Raw genomic sequence first — 17,041 nt, forward strand, 5'->3', positions numbered from 1 at the left:
TTTAGATATTAGATGCTTCTATAAAGCCCTGCCTTCATTTTTATACATGTAAATATTTTAAATTAAAAGTATCACTTGAGGCAAGGCTTTCTTCTGAGCAGAGGTTATGTAAACATCTGGGATTTCAAAGCACTGCAAAAACCTCATACTCTACATAAAATGGCAAACTGGTATGGCTATTGATATACTGAAGGATAATCAATCCTACAACCAAACACAACTTAAAAAAAAAGTACATTTTTGCAAGTATTTATTTGATAAATATTTATTAGCTACTTATCCTATCTAATAAAAGAGAAACATGGTAATTAGCGTACGACCGCTACCTTTCCCATTGGCTAATCAGGGTGATATGCAAATTAACTGCCAGCCAAGATGGCAGCCGGCAGCCAGGCAGCTGGAAGCGAACATGAGGCTTGCTTGCTTCAGTGACGGAGGACTCCAACGTTCCCCGCCTGCCTTTCTGGCCTCTGAGCTTGCAGTTTAAGAAACACTGTAACAAATATAGAAGCTAAACAAAACCCCAGAAACATGCTTTCAGCTAGCCAGGATCTCAGAGCTGGAGTTATACATTGTTACGATAATAGAACCCAAACAAACCAGATACCTGCTTTCAGCAGCAGAGGCCTCAGAGCTGGAGCCAGAGCTAAAGCTGGCCCAGAATAAAAAAAGAAAAAAGAAAAAAAGGAGCAGTTGGGAGCTTTAGTTGGCCTGAAAACAGCCCTCAGCCCTTCACCCAGACTGGCCAGGCACCCCAGTGGGGACCCCCACCCTGAAGGGTGTGTGACCAGCTGCAAACAGCCATCATCCCCTCACCCAGGCTGGCCAGGCACCCCAGTGGGGACCCCAACCCTGATCCAGGACACCCTTCAGGGAAACCAGCCAGCCCCACCCATGCACCAGGGCTCTATCCTATATAGTAAAAGGGTAATATGCCTCCCAGCACCAGGATAAGCGGAGCCGCGAGGCCTCCCAGCACCGGGATCAGTGTGACAGGGGGAAGCGCCCAAACCCCCTGATCGCCCTGCGGCTCTGTGTGTGACAGGGGGCGGGGCCACAACCTCCCTATCGGCCCTGCTCTGTGCCTGATAGGGAGGAGCTCCCCAACCCCCTGATCGCCCTGCGGCTCTGTGTGTGACAGGGTGCGGCGCCCCAACACCCCCCCTGCCACGGGCCCTGATCTGTGTGTGATGGGGTAGAGCCATAACCTCCCCATCGGCCCTGCACTGAGTGTGACAGTGGCGGTGCCCCAACCCCCTGATCGGCCCTGCTCTGTGGGTGATAGAGGGCGGCGCCCCAACCCCCTGATCCGCCCTGCCCTGAGTATGACAGGGGGCGGTGCCCCAACTCCCCTATCAGCCCTACTCTGTGAGTGACAGGGGGAGCTCCTCAACCCCCGGATCGGCCCTGCTCTGTGCATGACAGGAGGGAGCTCCCCAAACCCCTGATTGACCCTGCTCTGTGCGTGACTGGGTACAGAGCGCCAACCCCCCTGATGGGCCCTATTCTGTGCGTGACAGGGGGCATCGCTCCAACCCCCTGACTGGCCCTGCTCTGTGCATGACAGGGGGTGGCACCGCAACCTCCCCATTGACCCTGCCTTGAGTGTGACAGGGAGCGGTGCCTCAACCCCCCAATCGGCCCTACCCTGAGCGTGACTGAGGGTGGCATTGCAACCTCCCAATCTGCCCTGCTCTGTGCATGACAGAGGAAGGCGCCCCAATTCCCCAATCAGCCTTGCTCTGAGCCCGACCAGGGGCTGCACCTAGGGATTGGGCCTGCCCTCTGCCACCCGGGAGCAGGCCTAAGCCAGCAGGTCGTTATCTCCCGAGGGGTCCCAGACTGCGAGAGGGCACAGGCCGGGCTGAGGGACCCCCCTTCCCCCCCGAGTGCACAAATTGTTGTGCACCAGGCCTCTAGTTATATATAAGGGACTGTAGAGGTGTTATGTGGATTCAAATATACTAGTAGTTGTCTTTGCTTTCTAAGACAAAAAAAAATAATCGAAATAAATATGTACTGAATGAAATACGTGGTTTCACCAAATACTGGAAAACAACACATCACTTTTTACAGAAATGAACATGAAAACCTTTATGAAGAGAAAGCATGTGAGCCAGGAGGGATGGTTTAGGGCTTCTACAGATATTAGAATACTAGTAAGTAAAAGCAAAATGCAACAGAGTATAAAACATTAAAAAAAAGTAGTGGGGTCCCATCATATGTACAATTAAGTTATTCAAGGTCACTTCCATTATTAGAGAAGGGGGAGGGATGAAAATATTGAGAGTGCGGCAATATTTAAATAGAGGAGAATTGGCTCAACATTCCAATCTAAGAGGGAGAACGGCTCTGCTATTCCCCTTCTGGGTCTCAGGTCCCACATGCTGCTCCTAGGGAAGCATCTTTTTCATGTCTGATTCCACTTTAGACTATTATTTATCTTCTGTTTCTATTGCCACAGCCTAGTTTGGGTCCTTACCACGGTGCCTGAATAAAAACAACTGCAGCATTCTCAGTCTATCTGTCCTCCAATCAATCTTGTACACATTGATTCTCCCAAAGCACAATTCTAACAATGTTAGTACCAACTCAAATTTCTTTAATGACTCCTATATACCTATGGGATAAAGTCAAAACTTGTTAGTTTTACTTCTTTATATGTGTTTACTTATTTTTTTCCCACTGCAATAGCACAGTAGCAACTGATTCTAAACTGTATTAAGGCAACTATTTCCATCAATAAATTCACACAAATAGGATAAAAAAACCTTTCAAAAAGGAGTTTCTTTGGTGGTAATGGGCAGGGAGTGGTAGAAAAGGGTAAAAGGGAAAGAAAGATAGAGAACTCTACTTGATATTTGTTTGCCTAACTGGCCCAGCCCATGAACTAGGTTTATGGACAGAAAATACTATAATAAAGCTTGAAAAACTTTTCCATGGGGAATTTAAGGCACAAACAGTGCTACTTTAGAGACTAAGTAATAAAGCAAGACACAATGCTCAGGAAAGAGACATTTTACCACCTACCCTGCTTGCCCTCCCCCCTCATTTTGTTGAGGAATGCAGCCTAGCTGCAGCACAGCTATTACATATTTTTAATACTATTAGTCGTTCACTTGGGACCATACATCTTTTAGATCTCAGTTTTGCATTCCGGCACGGAACAACATTCAACTGAGCCAAACTGGCAATGGCTGAAATATTATTTTTAAACACCAATGATGTACTACCCCTAAAAGAATAATTTCAATGGGACCAAGGGACACATCTGATACAGCAAAGTGAGTAAAAACATGTAAAATAGCAACAGTAATGTTCATTTTCAAGACACTTCAAAATGGCATCTATAATAATAAAAGGGTAATATGCTAATTAGACCAGATGTCCTTACAGACAAAGCTGGGCCGGAGGGAAACCTGGGTCCTGGGTGCCAGAGGGAAGCCAGTGCCGGCACCCGGAGGAAGGAAGGCCTACACATGCATGAATTTCGTGCATCGGGCCTCTAGTATCTACATAAATAACTATGTTATTCACTAGACAAAAACATTTGTAATGAAGACTGCTTTCAGCTTCAATCAATTAAGTGTTCTTTGTGTCCTACTGGAGCAGCGGTCGCCAACTGGTGATTCGAGGACCACTGGTGGTCCTGAGGTCCAAAAGGTTGGTGACCGCTGGTTTAAGGAACCCGGATCACTGGTGGTCCGTGAGGTCTGAAAGGTTGGCAACCGCTGCTCCAGAGCAGTGATTTTCAACTGGTGTGCCCCAAGAACTTTTAAAACAAGCATTACCTGACTCTTTAGTCAGGGATATTGACTAACCTCTTTTCCTTATATTGTGAAATAAAAAAATGACAACAGCCAACACAACAATAGCTACCCAGTATGAATTTCATTATACCTTTTTTTTTTTTTTTTTGCCAGATCTGCAAAAACGTATTTTTTGGTGTGCTGCAGAATTTTAGTAATTAATTTATGTGTGCCATGAGATGAAAAGAGGTGTAAATCACTGCTCGAGTCTCCTCTCATACCACTGCAGTAGAGAGAAAAATTGAAAATGGCTTAAAGAGCCTTTTTTTCCTTCTCAAAACCCTAAAAGGCTAGTTATTCTTTTACTAGCATCAGATATTTTCAATCTAATTCAAATTTCTAAAACAAGCGTGCAGACTGAAGAAATTAATTTCTAGTTAAATCACAGGAAAATAAAACATTGATAAGTTCTTTAAAATGCACCTCAACTATGAGCACACCTCTGTGAATACTATACTTCCAACAAAGAGGGTTGAAAGTAGTCTTTTCCTATTTACAAGTTTCAAGATTAAGGGAATTGTAAACTTTATTAAAGTAAAATTTAAAAGGGGGAAAATGTGAAAAAGTTTTTCACTTGAATATTTTCAATGATGTTCAAAAACAAGATCCAAAAATTATCATGAAAAAATGAAAAGGTTTTTTTTACTTGATTTACTTTTCTCTGTTATAATTCTGGTGGGATGGGGGAGTCAGGAAGATAAAAATGTTGACTGAAATATTTTTTAAATATTTTAAATGGTCACAAGGTTTCCTTAGCACAAGTGATACAGCAAATGAGGCAGGAAGAGGTATTTGGGTGTGTGTTTTATTTTCCTACACAGTATAACACTCAAAGTCATAAAAGTTCAGTGATAAGGATATGCTGAACATTCTCATCAGTACTTGAAAACAACACTTATCTCCTAATCCTCCAAGTGACATATTTCAATAGCCACTTTCAACTCAGAATCACTCAGTGTATACATCCTTTCCTTAAACACATGGCTGTCCCCTATTTATCAGCTCTATTCTAACTCCTCTTCACTGTCATGCTCTTTTTTAAAAAAGTTGTATAGCTCTGTCCATTCATTTACTTTACCAATATAAACAACAGACTGAATCAAAACACTCAAGGGATTACTTAAAATTCTTCAAGAATGTCAGAGATCTTGCTGCTGTTATAATCTATAGTCAAAGTCTTTTGATTACAGAATAGGCAGTACAACGTAGAATACAGAACAGGACTAGCCCTGGTCGGTGTTGTTCAGTGGCTACAGCATCAGACCACACATGGGAGGGTCTCGGGTTTGACTCCCAGTCAGAGGCATGTACCTGGGTTGTAGATTCCATCCCCAGCATTCGGGAGGCAACCAATCGATGTATCTCTCTCACATTGATGTTTCTCTCTCTCTCTCTCTCTCTCTCTCTCTCTCTCTCTCTCTCTCTCTCTCCCCCTCCCTCCCTCCCTCCCTCTTTCCCTCCCTCCTTTTCTCCTTCCTTCCCTCCCTCTTTCCCTCCCTCCCTTACACCCTTCTCCTCTCTTTAAAAAGTCCATGGAAAAAATATCCTTGGGTGAGGATTAACAAAACAAAAAAAGAAGAAGGGGGCTAAATCACAGTGAAACTAAGCAAGTTACCTTCGTTTCTAATCTCAATACAATGGAAATAATCATAGAACCTTAGGGTTGCTGTGAGAATTAAATACTCCAAAGGTCTCACAATTAACTTCTAATCTTACTGTATTATTCCAGTAGAAAAAATATGGATTACAGGGGTTTAATAACAGGCTTTTAGGACAGCTGGCTAAAAGGCAATGGGACAGCTCTGGTCCTCCTGGAGAACAGGAAGAGTAGCTACTGTCTCACCCCTTATTTTAGGCAAACCAAGTATAGTATATATATATATGACAAGCATAATCAAATAATGTTATAAAGCCAATAACAGTAATATCAAAACTATAAAATACACATAAAATATTAAGAATATTTTGTAAAATAGAAGAAATGAAACAGCATTTGAAAGTAGTATTCCATTCATGGGTTAGTACGTTAACATTCATCATACTGTTTTGTTCTACTGATCTCTGCAGTAGTTCCTGAATAAATGAATTAATATAATCGACGACAAAATCAAAAGTAACTTTTTTATACAGATTTCACACTCTAAGCCACATAACAATGCTCTACTTAAATTTAATGTCCTGAAATATTTAGTGGCCAGACTGGTGTGGCTCAGGATGTCACTGGTTTGATTTCTGGGCAGGGCACATGCCCAGGTTGTGGGCTCGATCCCCAGTAGGGGGTGTGCAGGAGGCAGTCAATCAATGATTCTCTCTCATCATTGATGTTTCTATCTCTCCCTCTTCCTTCCTCTCTGAAATCAATAAAAATATATTTAAAAACTATATATATATATGTGTGTGTGTGTGTATATGTATGTATGTATGTGTGTGTGTGTGTGTGTGTGTGTGTGTGTGTGTATATATATATATATATATATATATATATATATATATATATATATATATATAATAATTTAGTGGAGCTTCTTGTAGAGAGCACCTGGGAAGGCACATGGGCATTTCTTTAATTGTCAGCTGAAGACAGTGGCATTGGCAAAGCCACGTCCTGGAAAACATGCTTTGCCAAAAGGCAGGAGTGTTATCAGCTTGACCTTCAGCCCAGGTGCCAGGGGGTGGGTTTTGTTATTTAAATCCAGCCAAGCACCAGGAATGAATAGGACTGGGGCCCACCCAAGAATGCACATAATCTCCTTTGTCTTGACTTTTAGTAAAACTTCCTGTTTTTTGATGTATAAATAAAAAGGCTGTATTGGCTCGGTGTTACTGTCTCTGTCCCTGTCCCGGTCAGAAGACAGTGGTTCCACCCGGCCCCAGCTTTTTTCTTCCATCTCTGTGTCTGTCTCTTTCATTTTCTCAATCCCCAGCTGCCTCTATTCAGGAACCAGACCGCTCTTTAGCCGCGCTGGACGCGGATAAGAGAGACATATTTACAGCTTCTCAAGCTTTATGTTACTAAATTATGCTTAATGAAATGTCCCTCTTCTTCCTGTCCTTCTGCGAAAGTAACTTCAAAACAATTGGAATGACTGAAAGAAGAAATAAGCCCGAGCTGGTTTGGCTCAGTGGATAGAGTGGTGGCCTACAGACTGAAGAATACCAGATTCGATTCCAGTCAAGGGCATGTACCTCGATTGCAGGCTCCTCCCTGGCCCAGGCCCTGGTCAGGGCTCATGCAGGAGGCAACCAATTGATGTGTTTCTCTCACATCGATATTTTTCTTTGTTTTTCCCTAGCTCTTCCACTCTCTCTAAAAATCAACAGAAAAATACCTTTGGGTGAAGATTTAAAAAAAAGGATAAATAAAGCATTCGTTTTCTAATTTCATCATTTTCAAAGAGGCTAAAAAGGTTGTCTCTACTTTTTTTTTTTTTGAAGTAGATAAGGAGTTGGTTAGGAAAGTAAATATGTTAGTACTTAATCACCATATGTGCAAGAAATACATTATAATGTTTCCAGAAATATGGAAAACTTTCAAGAAAAAAACCATGTACATAAAACAGGCTGGTAGGTATATGGACACCTGTATTTTTGGATTTACACTTTGAATTTACACTAGAATTTTGCTTTTAAGCCATATTTATGAAATATTAATATCAAGCCCAGCATGTTTAGCTCAGTGGTTGAGCATCAACCCAGGAGCCAAGAGGCTGCCGGTTCGATTCCTGGTCAGGGCACATGCCCAGGTTATGGGCTCAATCCCCAATAGCGGGTATGCAGGAGGCAGCCAATCAATGATGTTTCTCTCTCACTGATGTTTCTATCTCTCTATTCCTCTCCCTTCCTTTCTCTCTAAAAGATCAATAAGAACATTTCTTTAAAAAATAAGTAAAATATTAATATCAGTAAAATATTTACCAAATATAAATTTAAAATTTATCTTCTAATACTATCATCACTAAAATATAGGGTATCCCCCAAAAATGTATACACACACTGTGAATAATTATAAAAGTAGTATTTATTAAAGTATGTTTTCAAAATTGAGCTATCAGTTGTTAAAGTATTTATCAAATGCTCATTTTAAAACATATCTTGGTATTAGCCAAACATGGCTAACAAAATGAGGCTCAGAACTAAGAATTCCACAAACCACAACTTTCTTAAAGGAAAAGCACTATAAATTTTCCCATGGATAGAACATAGGAAGTAGTAAAAAAAGTATCTTAATTATAATAAGTTCAAAAGGACTACCAAATTATTCTGACTTTATAGACCATGAAATACCCTGATACCCTTGCATTGTTAATAAACTGCTATATCCCTAAAAATAATGCACATTAAGGTACCAGATTGGACCCCAATGCATAGAACCATTAATAGTGAAATATTCTCTCATTTAGAACCATGAATATATAGTAACTTCTTCAATTTATAAAAATGAAACTTACCTTAAAAAGTGTCACAGTGATTTCAATGTTTTCAGGAACAGGCCATACTACAACACCACGGTATGGATTTTTTATTCCAGGTTGCCAGCTATGAGCCTACCAGAATAAAATAATGGCTTCAATATGAAGTACAGGAAATGCAATGTTAATAATTTAGAAAAATATATTGACCCTACTTAACTATCCATTAGATCTATAGTTTCCCTGAAACAAAAATAACCAGTCAAATAAAGCTTTTCAAGCTTTAAACTTGGGCCATGACAGTTACATCACATGAGAGCTACCAAAGACACCTATAAACAAACTTTCACCCTTTCTCCCACCTACACACAAAAGAAGATGCAAAATTGAAGGGTTTTATATTTTCAAAAGCTACTATTCATGACTGGACAAAATTTTATTAGGAGAAATTTTTAAAAATTACTTTTGTGATCAGGGAACTTAAAGGTAAATTTGTCAAAAGGAAGAAGAAGTGGCTGGCGTACAGCAGCAGCTCTGGCTTCTTGGCTGCAGGAGCACCTGCTCCAATGCCCCAGAGAGGCCATAGCATCCTGTACTGGCGGGATCAGCTGCGGGCTGGCAGTTCAGAGGCAGACTGGTGCGAGGACAACTACTCCATAGTGTCTGCCATCGCCAAGTTCTACAACACGATCAGCAACGTGGCAGAAATTGGATTTGAACCCAGGAAATAAAATTGAGAAGAGATTAAGATCATGGAATTTTACCATGCAAGAGATTAAGAGAGCCCTGACCAGTTTGGCTCAGTGGATAGAGCGTCGGCCTGCAGACTGAAAGGTCCCAGGTTCGATTCTGGTCAAGGGCATGTACCTTGGTTGCGGGCACATCCCCAGTAGGGGGCATGCAGGAGGCAGCTGATCGATGTTTCTCTCTCATCGATGTTTCTATCTCTCTATCACTCTCCCTTCCTCTCTGTAAAAAATCAATAAAATATATTTTTTTAAAAAAGAGATTAATACCATGCAAATCTTTTCAGGTCTTATTAGCTAAAATACCAGCAGAAGATGTAGGTTTAGCAGTGTTCTCATCCTCCAACCCATAAATTGTCAATAATTCTCCCTCTATTCTCTCTCCACTGCTTCCAATCACAAAACTTCAGGTGAGGAAAGGGAAGTAGAGACTCACCACATTAGCGCACCATAGTCAAGGTAAAAAACCCAGTTTTGTTGATTAAAAAATATCTCCAGAAATTCCTCTGCTTATTCCCTTTCCTATTTCCATGCTTGTTATAGTCTTAAAACAAAACTCCATAAAGTAAACAATCTCCATTTTGAAAAGTAAATTTCTGCCTTAGATAATCTTTAATCAAAACTCCACTCTACAAACTCTACATACTTAATTCTGAAGACTTATGACAACTCTAATTATCATGTACTGGGAAGGTAGACCAGGCTATTTCTCTAGTGTCTTCAAACTTCCTATAATTATATTTTCATTTTCATAGCCTCTACATACAATAGAAACATAAATAGAATAACAACTTTTCTGACCCACAGAAGAAAAGATAAGTCTTTGAAAAATTCTTTATGACAAAAAAAATTGCCATAAAAGAATTTTAGACCTGAATATATTCTTAGGAAATCTAGACCAAATCCATAAAAGGAAATAGAAGCAACCAAAGAGTAAATGACTTGCTTGAACCCTACTAGTAAACAGTAGAAGAACCAGACTCAATGATTTCCAAGTTCAGAGTTCTTCATCCAACCAACATCATGCCCAGCTCTATCTCTGATTCATATGGTAGTCAAGAAAATAGTCTTCTATCGCTAAGGTCTTAATATTTATATGAATAACAGATCAAAAATGGGGAAAGCAGGGAATGTGGAATTCACCCACCATCTGGGCAGTTAAGAGATGGTGGTTTCAGATAATTTCCTCAGGTCTCCTAATGCTGGTCCTCTAAATGACCTCTTTCAATCCTCAGTCTTGAATCAGGGAATGGTAATTCGATTACTTAACAAACAAAAATATAATCTGCTTAACAAACTAAAAATCTTTTTTTTTTTTTAAATAAAAAGAAATGGAAGGATGGTAGTTCCCAAGTTGCTAGTGTGCTGCCATTTTCTCACCATTCTATCCAGCACCTCTCTTCCCAGTGAGAAAGGTCCAACTAAGAGATCTGGCTTTCTGCTCAACCATGATGGCTCAGTGGTTGAGCGTCAACCTATGAACCAGGAGGTCACAGATTTGATTCCCGCCCAGGTTGTGGGCTTGATACCCACTGGAGGAGCGTGCAGGAGGCAGCCAATCAATGATTCTCTCTCATGGTTGATGTTTCTATCTCTCCTTTCCCTTCTTCTCTGAAGTTAATAATTTTATATATATATATATATATATATATATATATATATATATTTTTTTTTTTTTTTTTTTTTAAGAGCTCTGGCTTTCTGATATTCTTTCCAGAGACTGTATAACCTGGCTAAGGGAGGACAATGAAACAATATCAAGTAGTCCAGCTGAACAGCTGGCAATGCCAGCTTTATAATGTTAATGAATTATTATATATTAGACAAAAAGCAGGACCAGTTTTACTGGAGAGGAATAGGTTATGCACATGAGTGGCAAACATGAAAAAAATGGCTTTTCTATTTTCAAAGAGCTTACTACAACCTCTACCTCAAACTGAATTCAAGTATCTGAAGCTAGAACCAGAATGAAAAGTCTAATACAGGTAACTAAAAATAGCTATGGTAATAAACATCTAATTGTACAAATCCACAGGGACAGTAATTTAGGTTCTTAAGAATTTGATATAGAAAAAGTACATCATATTGGCAAATATCAGCACTATAATAACCCGAATCAGTTTTCATTCAGGGTAACAGAAAGGATTTCCCTATGAAATAATTAGGTACAAAAGCATTTAGCGCCTCAGTATGGTAATGAAAGGCAAGTAAATCATTTGCCAGTATCCTAGTACAGATAATGGTTGCAATAATCCAGTTCGCCTTATACAAATTTTCTCACTTTTTAATCACATCACAGATCCTTTGGCATCTGCCAAAAAAGGCCTAGGAAAAAAGGCAAAATTTCTCAATTTGTGGTATCTACACTAATAAAAGAGAAAGATGCAAGTTGACCATATCTTCGCGACGCCCACCAGCCAATCAGGAGTGAGTATGCAAATTAACCCAACAAAGATGGCGGGTTAATTTGCATACGCAGGTGCTGAGAGGCCAGGGGCCGGGCAGGACACTTGCGCCGTCGCCATGGCAACTACGCAGGCATTCCAAACTGCCCCAACCGCTCCGGGCCTCTGGGCAGAGTGGGAAGGCAGAAAGGCGCCTCCAGACTGGAGCAAAGGCGGTGCCGGCAGCCAGGGGCAGGAAGGCCCATGAATCTTCGTGCATCAGGCCTCTAGTTTACTCTATAAAATGTTTTATTTTCTAATTATTTCATGTCATACTTTACCTAAAAGATATGTACCTTGTATAGAACCAAACACAGAATATGCACTCACTTTTTATTTTTGATTCCTACAAAAATGAAAATATTTCACTAAAAATTTTTAATTGTTATATAGATATTAAGTTGATAATTTTCAATTTAAACTGCATATACTCAAAAGTTTAGGATGTCACATATAGTTATCTTAGAGCTGCCACCATCACCACTATAAGGCAAAGTTCTGCAATTGTAGCCTCCCCTCTTGATATTGTAGTGCGTTGTAAAGGCTGTAATACAACCACAAGAAAGTAAAGGTGTAATACAACCACAAGAAAGTAAAGGGCAAGAAAGTAAAGGTGGTAATGCCATAAAAAAGCTAGTGAGGACTTTAGAATTCTAGTTTCCCTTTGGCATTCTCCCATCTCTCTGAGAGTTTAAATTTATAGTTCACACACTGGATTTAAGGCACAGGCTACTCTGCCACAATTTTTCTGGTCTAACATAATTGCCCTGCTTCCTATTAACACTTATTATATCCTGAAAAATAATTTATTTAAGCATATACAAATGAACTGCAGCCTAATAACCTTTATTATAAATGCCATGACGTAAGATGAGGGGAAGCTGCATATTCTGTTAATTAGCCATGATAATTATTTTCTTAATAAAAGATAATTCAGCAAAGAACTCTTTGTATATTTTGCAATAAAAATAGATATGTATCTAAAGAAAGTGATTAATACACTGAGAACTAAACTTTAAATCAAATAATGCAATATGCCTTAATATTTTACTATCTAATCTGATAGTTATCTGGTGTCAGTTATAAATTTGAATCAACCAATATAAAAAAAGTAGATACACTCAGAATCAGGAAAGATAAGTAGAAAGCTAAACAGATGATAAAAAAAAAATTGATAACTGTGTAGCTCAAACTCTTTTCAGAACCATATTTAAAATTAAAAACTAGAGTATTTTCTGGCTAGTCGATGCAGAGATCTGTTTTCCCCTAAGTGATTTCAGTAGGACTTAGCAGCAAATAATGTATATTTTAAAGGAACACAGAAGAGTCTTTTCAGAAGAAAACAATGATTCTACTATTTGGATTTAATATAACTGATAGCTAATTTTTTAAAAATAGCTGGAAACAAGAATTCGAAAATGTCTTAAGTTTCTCAAGATTAAAAAGTTATCTGCTTTCAAAATAACAATGAGGTACCATCTCACACCTGTCAGACTGGCTATCAGCAACAAATCAACAAACAACAAGTGCTGGAGAAGATGCAGAGAAAAAGGAACACTCATGCACTGCTGGTGGGAATGCAGACTGGTGCAGCCACTATGGAAGACAGTATGGAGTTTCCTCAAAAAACTAAAAATGGAACTCCAATCTGACCCAGTGATCCCACTTCTAGGAATATATCCCAAGAAAACAGAAACACCAATTGGAAAGGATATATGCACCCCTATGTTCATAGCAGCACAATTTACCATAGCTAAGATCTGGAAACAGCCTAAGAGCCCATCAGCAGATGAATGTATTAGAAAACTGTGGTACATCTACACGATGGAATACTATGCTGCTGTAAAAAAGAAGGAATTCTTACCATTTGCAACAGCATGGATGGAACTGGAGAGCATTATGCTAAGTGAAATAAGCTAGTCAATGAAAGAAAAATACCACATGATCTCACTCACTTGTGGATAATTAAGACCATTATAAACTGATGAACAAAAATAGATACAGAGGCAGAGCAACATTGAACAGACTGTCAAACTACAGCGAGAAGGCCGGGGAGGGGTGGGGCGGGGGTAAGAGATCAACCAAAGGACTTGTATGCATGCATATAAGCATAACCAATGGACACAAGATACTGGGGGGTATGGGAGGTCAGGGGAAGGTCAAGGGGAGAAAAAAAAAGGGGACATATATAATACTCTTTGTAATACATTAAGGAAGAAAACAAAATTTTTTTTAAAAAAAAGTTATTTGCTTAACTTTTATAATAATACCATAATCATTTCCTCCGCAGCTTCTGAAACTGATTTTTATGACCTTATTTAGCTGTTGCATACAACTTATAAAACAGCCTTTTTAATATTATGCATATGCTATAATAAGTTTAACACATTATGGGAATAAAACACAATGATTCTAAAATACACAGAAGGGATTTAAAATATTAAAATCATCGCAACTGAAAAATTCGTCTAACAAATAAGAAATAATTCCTTCTAGAAAATATTGCATTCTGAGAAAAATCAACCTGTAGCCTCATTTTTGCATTTCACCACATGGATTCAATTACTATTTGATACAATATATTTTAAAAATCTGTATGTAAAATAAAAATTATTAGCAACTAAATAAAAAGTGTAGTTAACTTCAAAAGTATGGATATTCTGAATTTACCTATAATCTAAAGTATTTCATTATGTTTCATAATTTTCCTAAGAAAATAATGGTATCTAATTATTAAAAGGGGGATCACTTTCTGTTGACATAGCTAAATACATTTAGGGACTATTTCTAATGTTTATAATTGTAGTCATATTCATCTATTAATTATACTTAGTGATGATTTTATATTGGTTTTTTTCCAAAGCTTAAGGCCCAAACACCAAAACCTACAAGAAGATCTTAAGTTTATTTTCAGAACCCATATGTAAATATATAAGAAAATATTCTAGATCTAAAATATAATGCCCCAAAACTATAAATATATGCTTTGAAGATGATGCCATTCATGCTATAAAGCAACTGAGTATTTCCTATAATGCTAGTGGGATTACATTTAAAAGTAAAAAAAATGTATCTACCTTATTACCAGTGTTCTATTCTTAAGTATCTACCCAAAAGAAATGAAAATATTTGTCCCCCAAAATACTTGTATAGTAGTACTATTCATAGCAGCTTTATTCACAATAGGGAATATTTGCAATATTCACTGGAAATTAAGCAAATGTTCATCAACAGGGATAGTATAAATAACTAGAGGCCCAATGCATGAAATTCATGCAAGGGGCTTGGCCCCTGCCTGCCTCAGCAGCTGCCTCTGCCTCAGCCCTTGTCGCCCTGGCTTCGTCTGGAAGGACATCCAGAAGGACGTCTGGTCTAATTAGCATATTATGCTTTTATTAGTATAGATTACATTGCAGTATTACTTACATAATGAAATACTTCTCAGGAATAAAAAACTACCAATATACAAAATAACATGACTACACCTCAGAAACATACTGATTGAAATAGTGGAAATAGTCTGTATCTTGATAAGAATGGTAATTACACAAGTATATATTAATCAAAACTCACTACATCATATAATTAACATCTGTGTGTTACACTGTATGTAAATTTTAGCTCAATAAAAATAAAATTTGAAAAGATACCCTTAATAAAAATCTGTGCAATTGCTATTGAACATTTTAAAATTCTATTCTACTCTCCATAAAGCTATCAGTCCAAAAAATATAAGCCTTTGAAAAAAACAAACCCTTCTCTTCTTCAACTCAGCAATGGACTCAGATAACTCATCATTCCTTATGTGTGCCCCAATCTCATCCTCTTGGAATCTGAATAAATTATTCCTACGTACATTTTATAAGTGGTGCCTATTTAATTCATGATACCCTAGTACAGGGAAGTTAGGTAACTACTTACTCCAGGCTACCAAATCCAAGATCAAGGCTCAAATATCTGGCTTCCATTTTAAGAACTTTAGAACAAGATTACAATGCCTGGTCAATCATTTTAGTAGACTAAAAATAACCTAAGATATCTAATAATGCTTTAAAATATTCAACGGTAGGGCCAGAGAAGCGTAATAATTTAACTTAAAATTGAATTCAATATTTAGGTGAGAAATGTAGAAACAGACTAACCTTAGAAGACTTCCTTCGGCTTCTTCTTGTCCAAACTACCACCAATTTATCTGGCTGCCTGCCAAACAAGAAAAAGATTAAATATAATTTATCTTAAATCAAAGTAATGTGAGGTTTGGTTCCAGTATATTTATTTTTAAATTTTAATATTTTTATTGATTTTGGGGGGTGGGAGGGCTTAATCCTCACCTGAGGATACTTTTCCATTGATTTTTAGGGAGAGTGGAAGAGAGTGGGAAAGACAGAGAGAAACATCTATGTGAGAGAACACATCGATTGGCTGCCTCCTGCACGCCCACTACTGGTGAGTTACTTAAATGTGTTGTGGAGGAAGTTAAAGTGAAACAATACTTTGGAATTGAATATGAACAAAGGGTTAAATAATTTAATTTTTTAAATTTCGCTGAACTTAAAGAACTCTCAAACAGTTGAATTAGTTTGTTTCCTAAAACAATAGAAGTTTGGAGGGTGTGTTTTTTGTCTTAACATACATTCTTCCCAAAGTCTGAGCAGGCCCTAGGCAAAATTGTGAAATAGGTCCCACTTGACTAGGCATCCTTCCCCCCTTTATTTGCAGCCCCTCCAATTCCAGGGCCATTCTTCCTTGGGTATGCAAAATCAACGTGGTGCTCCATTATAGCACACAAAATCACAATAGACAAATGCTCTTCAGATCACTCATTCTTTTCTATGGTAATTAAAATCCACCCTACCCCCACCCACCCCCTGCCAGGGTATCTTAGGAGGTTATTGAAAGGAAAGAAATCTGGGGAAGCAATTTGTATTAATTTAGGGGATAAGAATTTGTAAAAAAAAAAAAAAAAAAGATGCTTCCAAGATGACATAGTACTAGAGTGGAGGTTAGAAAACTAGTTTTTCCTCGTTCTGACCCTAAGTGACTTTAGGAATGTCTCTCCATTTTTCTGAGTCTATTCTGTAATTTATCAAATGAAGAGATTGCACTAAAATCTCAGCTAGTTCTGAAACACTATGGTTCAATGACTGTAAAGTTAAATGACTCTAACTGGTTAAATTATTTGGTGGTTTAAAATGAAATGAGAAATTCAGGAACAGGGTAAATAATTTGTGGCAAGGAATCACTTGCCTCCTATCTTCTGACAATCTAGAGGTAGCTAATATTACCAACAGAACAGTATTATTTGTGTGTGTGTGTGTGTATACAGGAAGAAGTAATATTTTTTAGTAGAGAATTAAACTGACCACCAAAGATTCATGCTCCCTGTCTAAAGCATAATGTTAATCTTGGGAGGTGTAGCAAGAAGTCCCTTATCCCCACCCCATCCAACCACCACCACTGCCACCATGTATGCATTGAGATGGAACCATATGATACTCCTTACCACTGGAATGTGAGAAGTAACCTGTGCCACTTTCAGAATAAAATGGATAATAAATGAGTATGCCTTCTCCACAGCAGCTGCATGGAGTGGATTCTAGAATGCAGAGGGCACAGTCATAATGTAAAGGGTG

At 38.5% G+C, this 17,041-nt stretch overlaps 1 protein-coding gene across 9 annotated transcripts in view; it reads right to left on the bottom strand.

Annotated features, from left to right (window-relative positions):
• The window catches only part of EHBP1 (EH domain binding protein 1), a 324,049-nt gene that overhangs the window by 276,136 nt on the left and 30,872 nt on the right, over positions 1 to 17,041 (bottom strand). For all 9 annotated transcript variants that reach the window (XM_036334392.1, XM_036334393.1, XM_036334397.1 and 6 more), the window contains 2 exons: positions 15,551 to 15,608; positions 8,258 to 8,353 (listed from right to left, as the gene is read on the bottom strand). In XM_036334392.1, the coding sequence (XP_036190285.1) occupies positions 8,258 to 8,353; positions 15,551 to 15,608 (154 nt within the window). The remainder of the gene's footprint in view (positions 1 to 8,257; positions 8,354 to 15,550; positions 15,609 to 17,041) is intronic.

Source organism: Myotis myotis, unplaced genomic scaffold (assembly GCF_014108235.1).
Source record: "Myotis myotis isolate mMyoMyo1 unplaced genomic scaffold, mMyoMyo1.p scaffold_m19_p_14, whole genome shotgun sequence".
NCBI lineage: Eukaryota > Metazoa > Chordata > Mammalia > Chiroptera > Vespertilionidae > Myotis > Myotis myotis.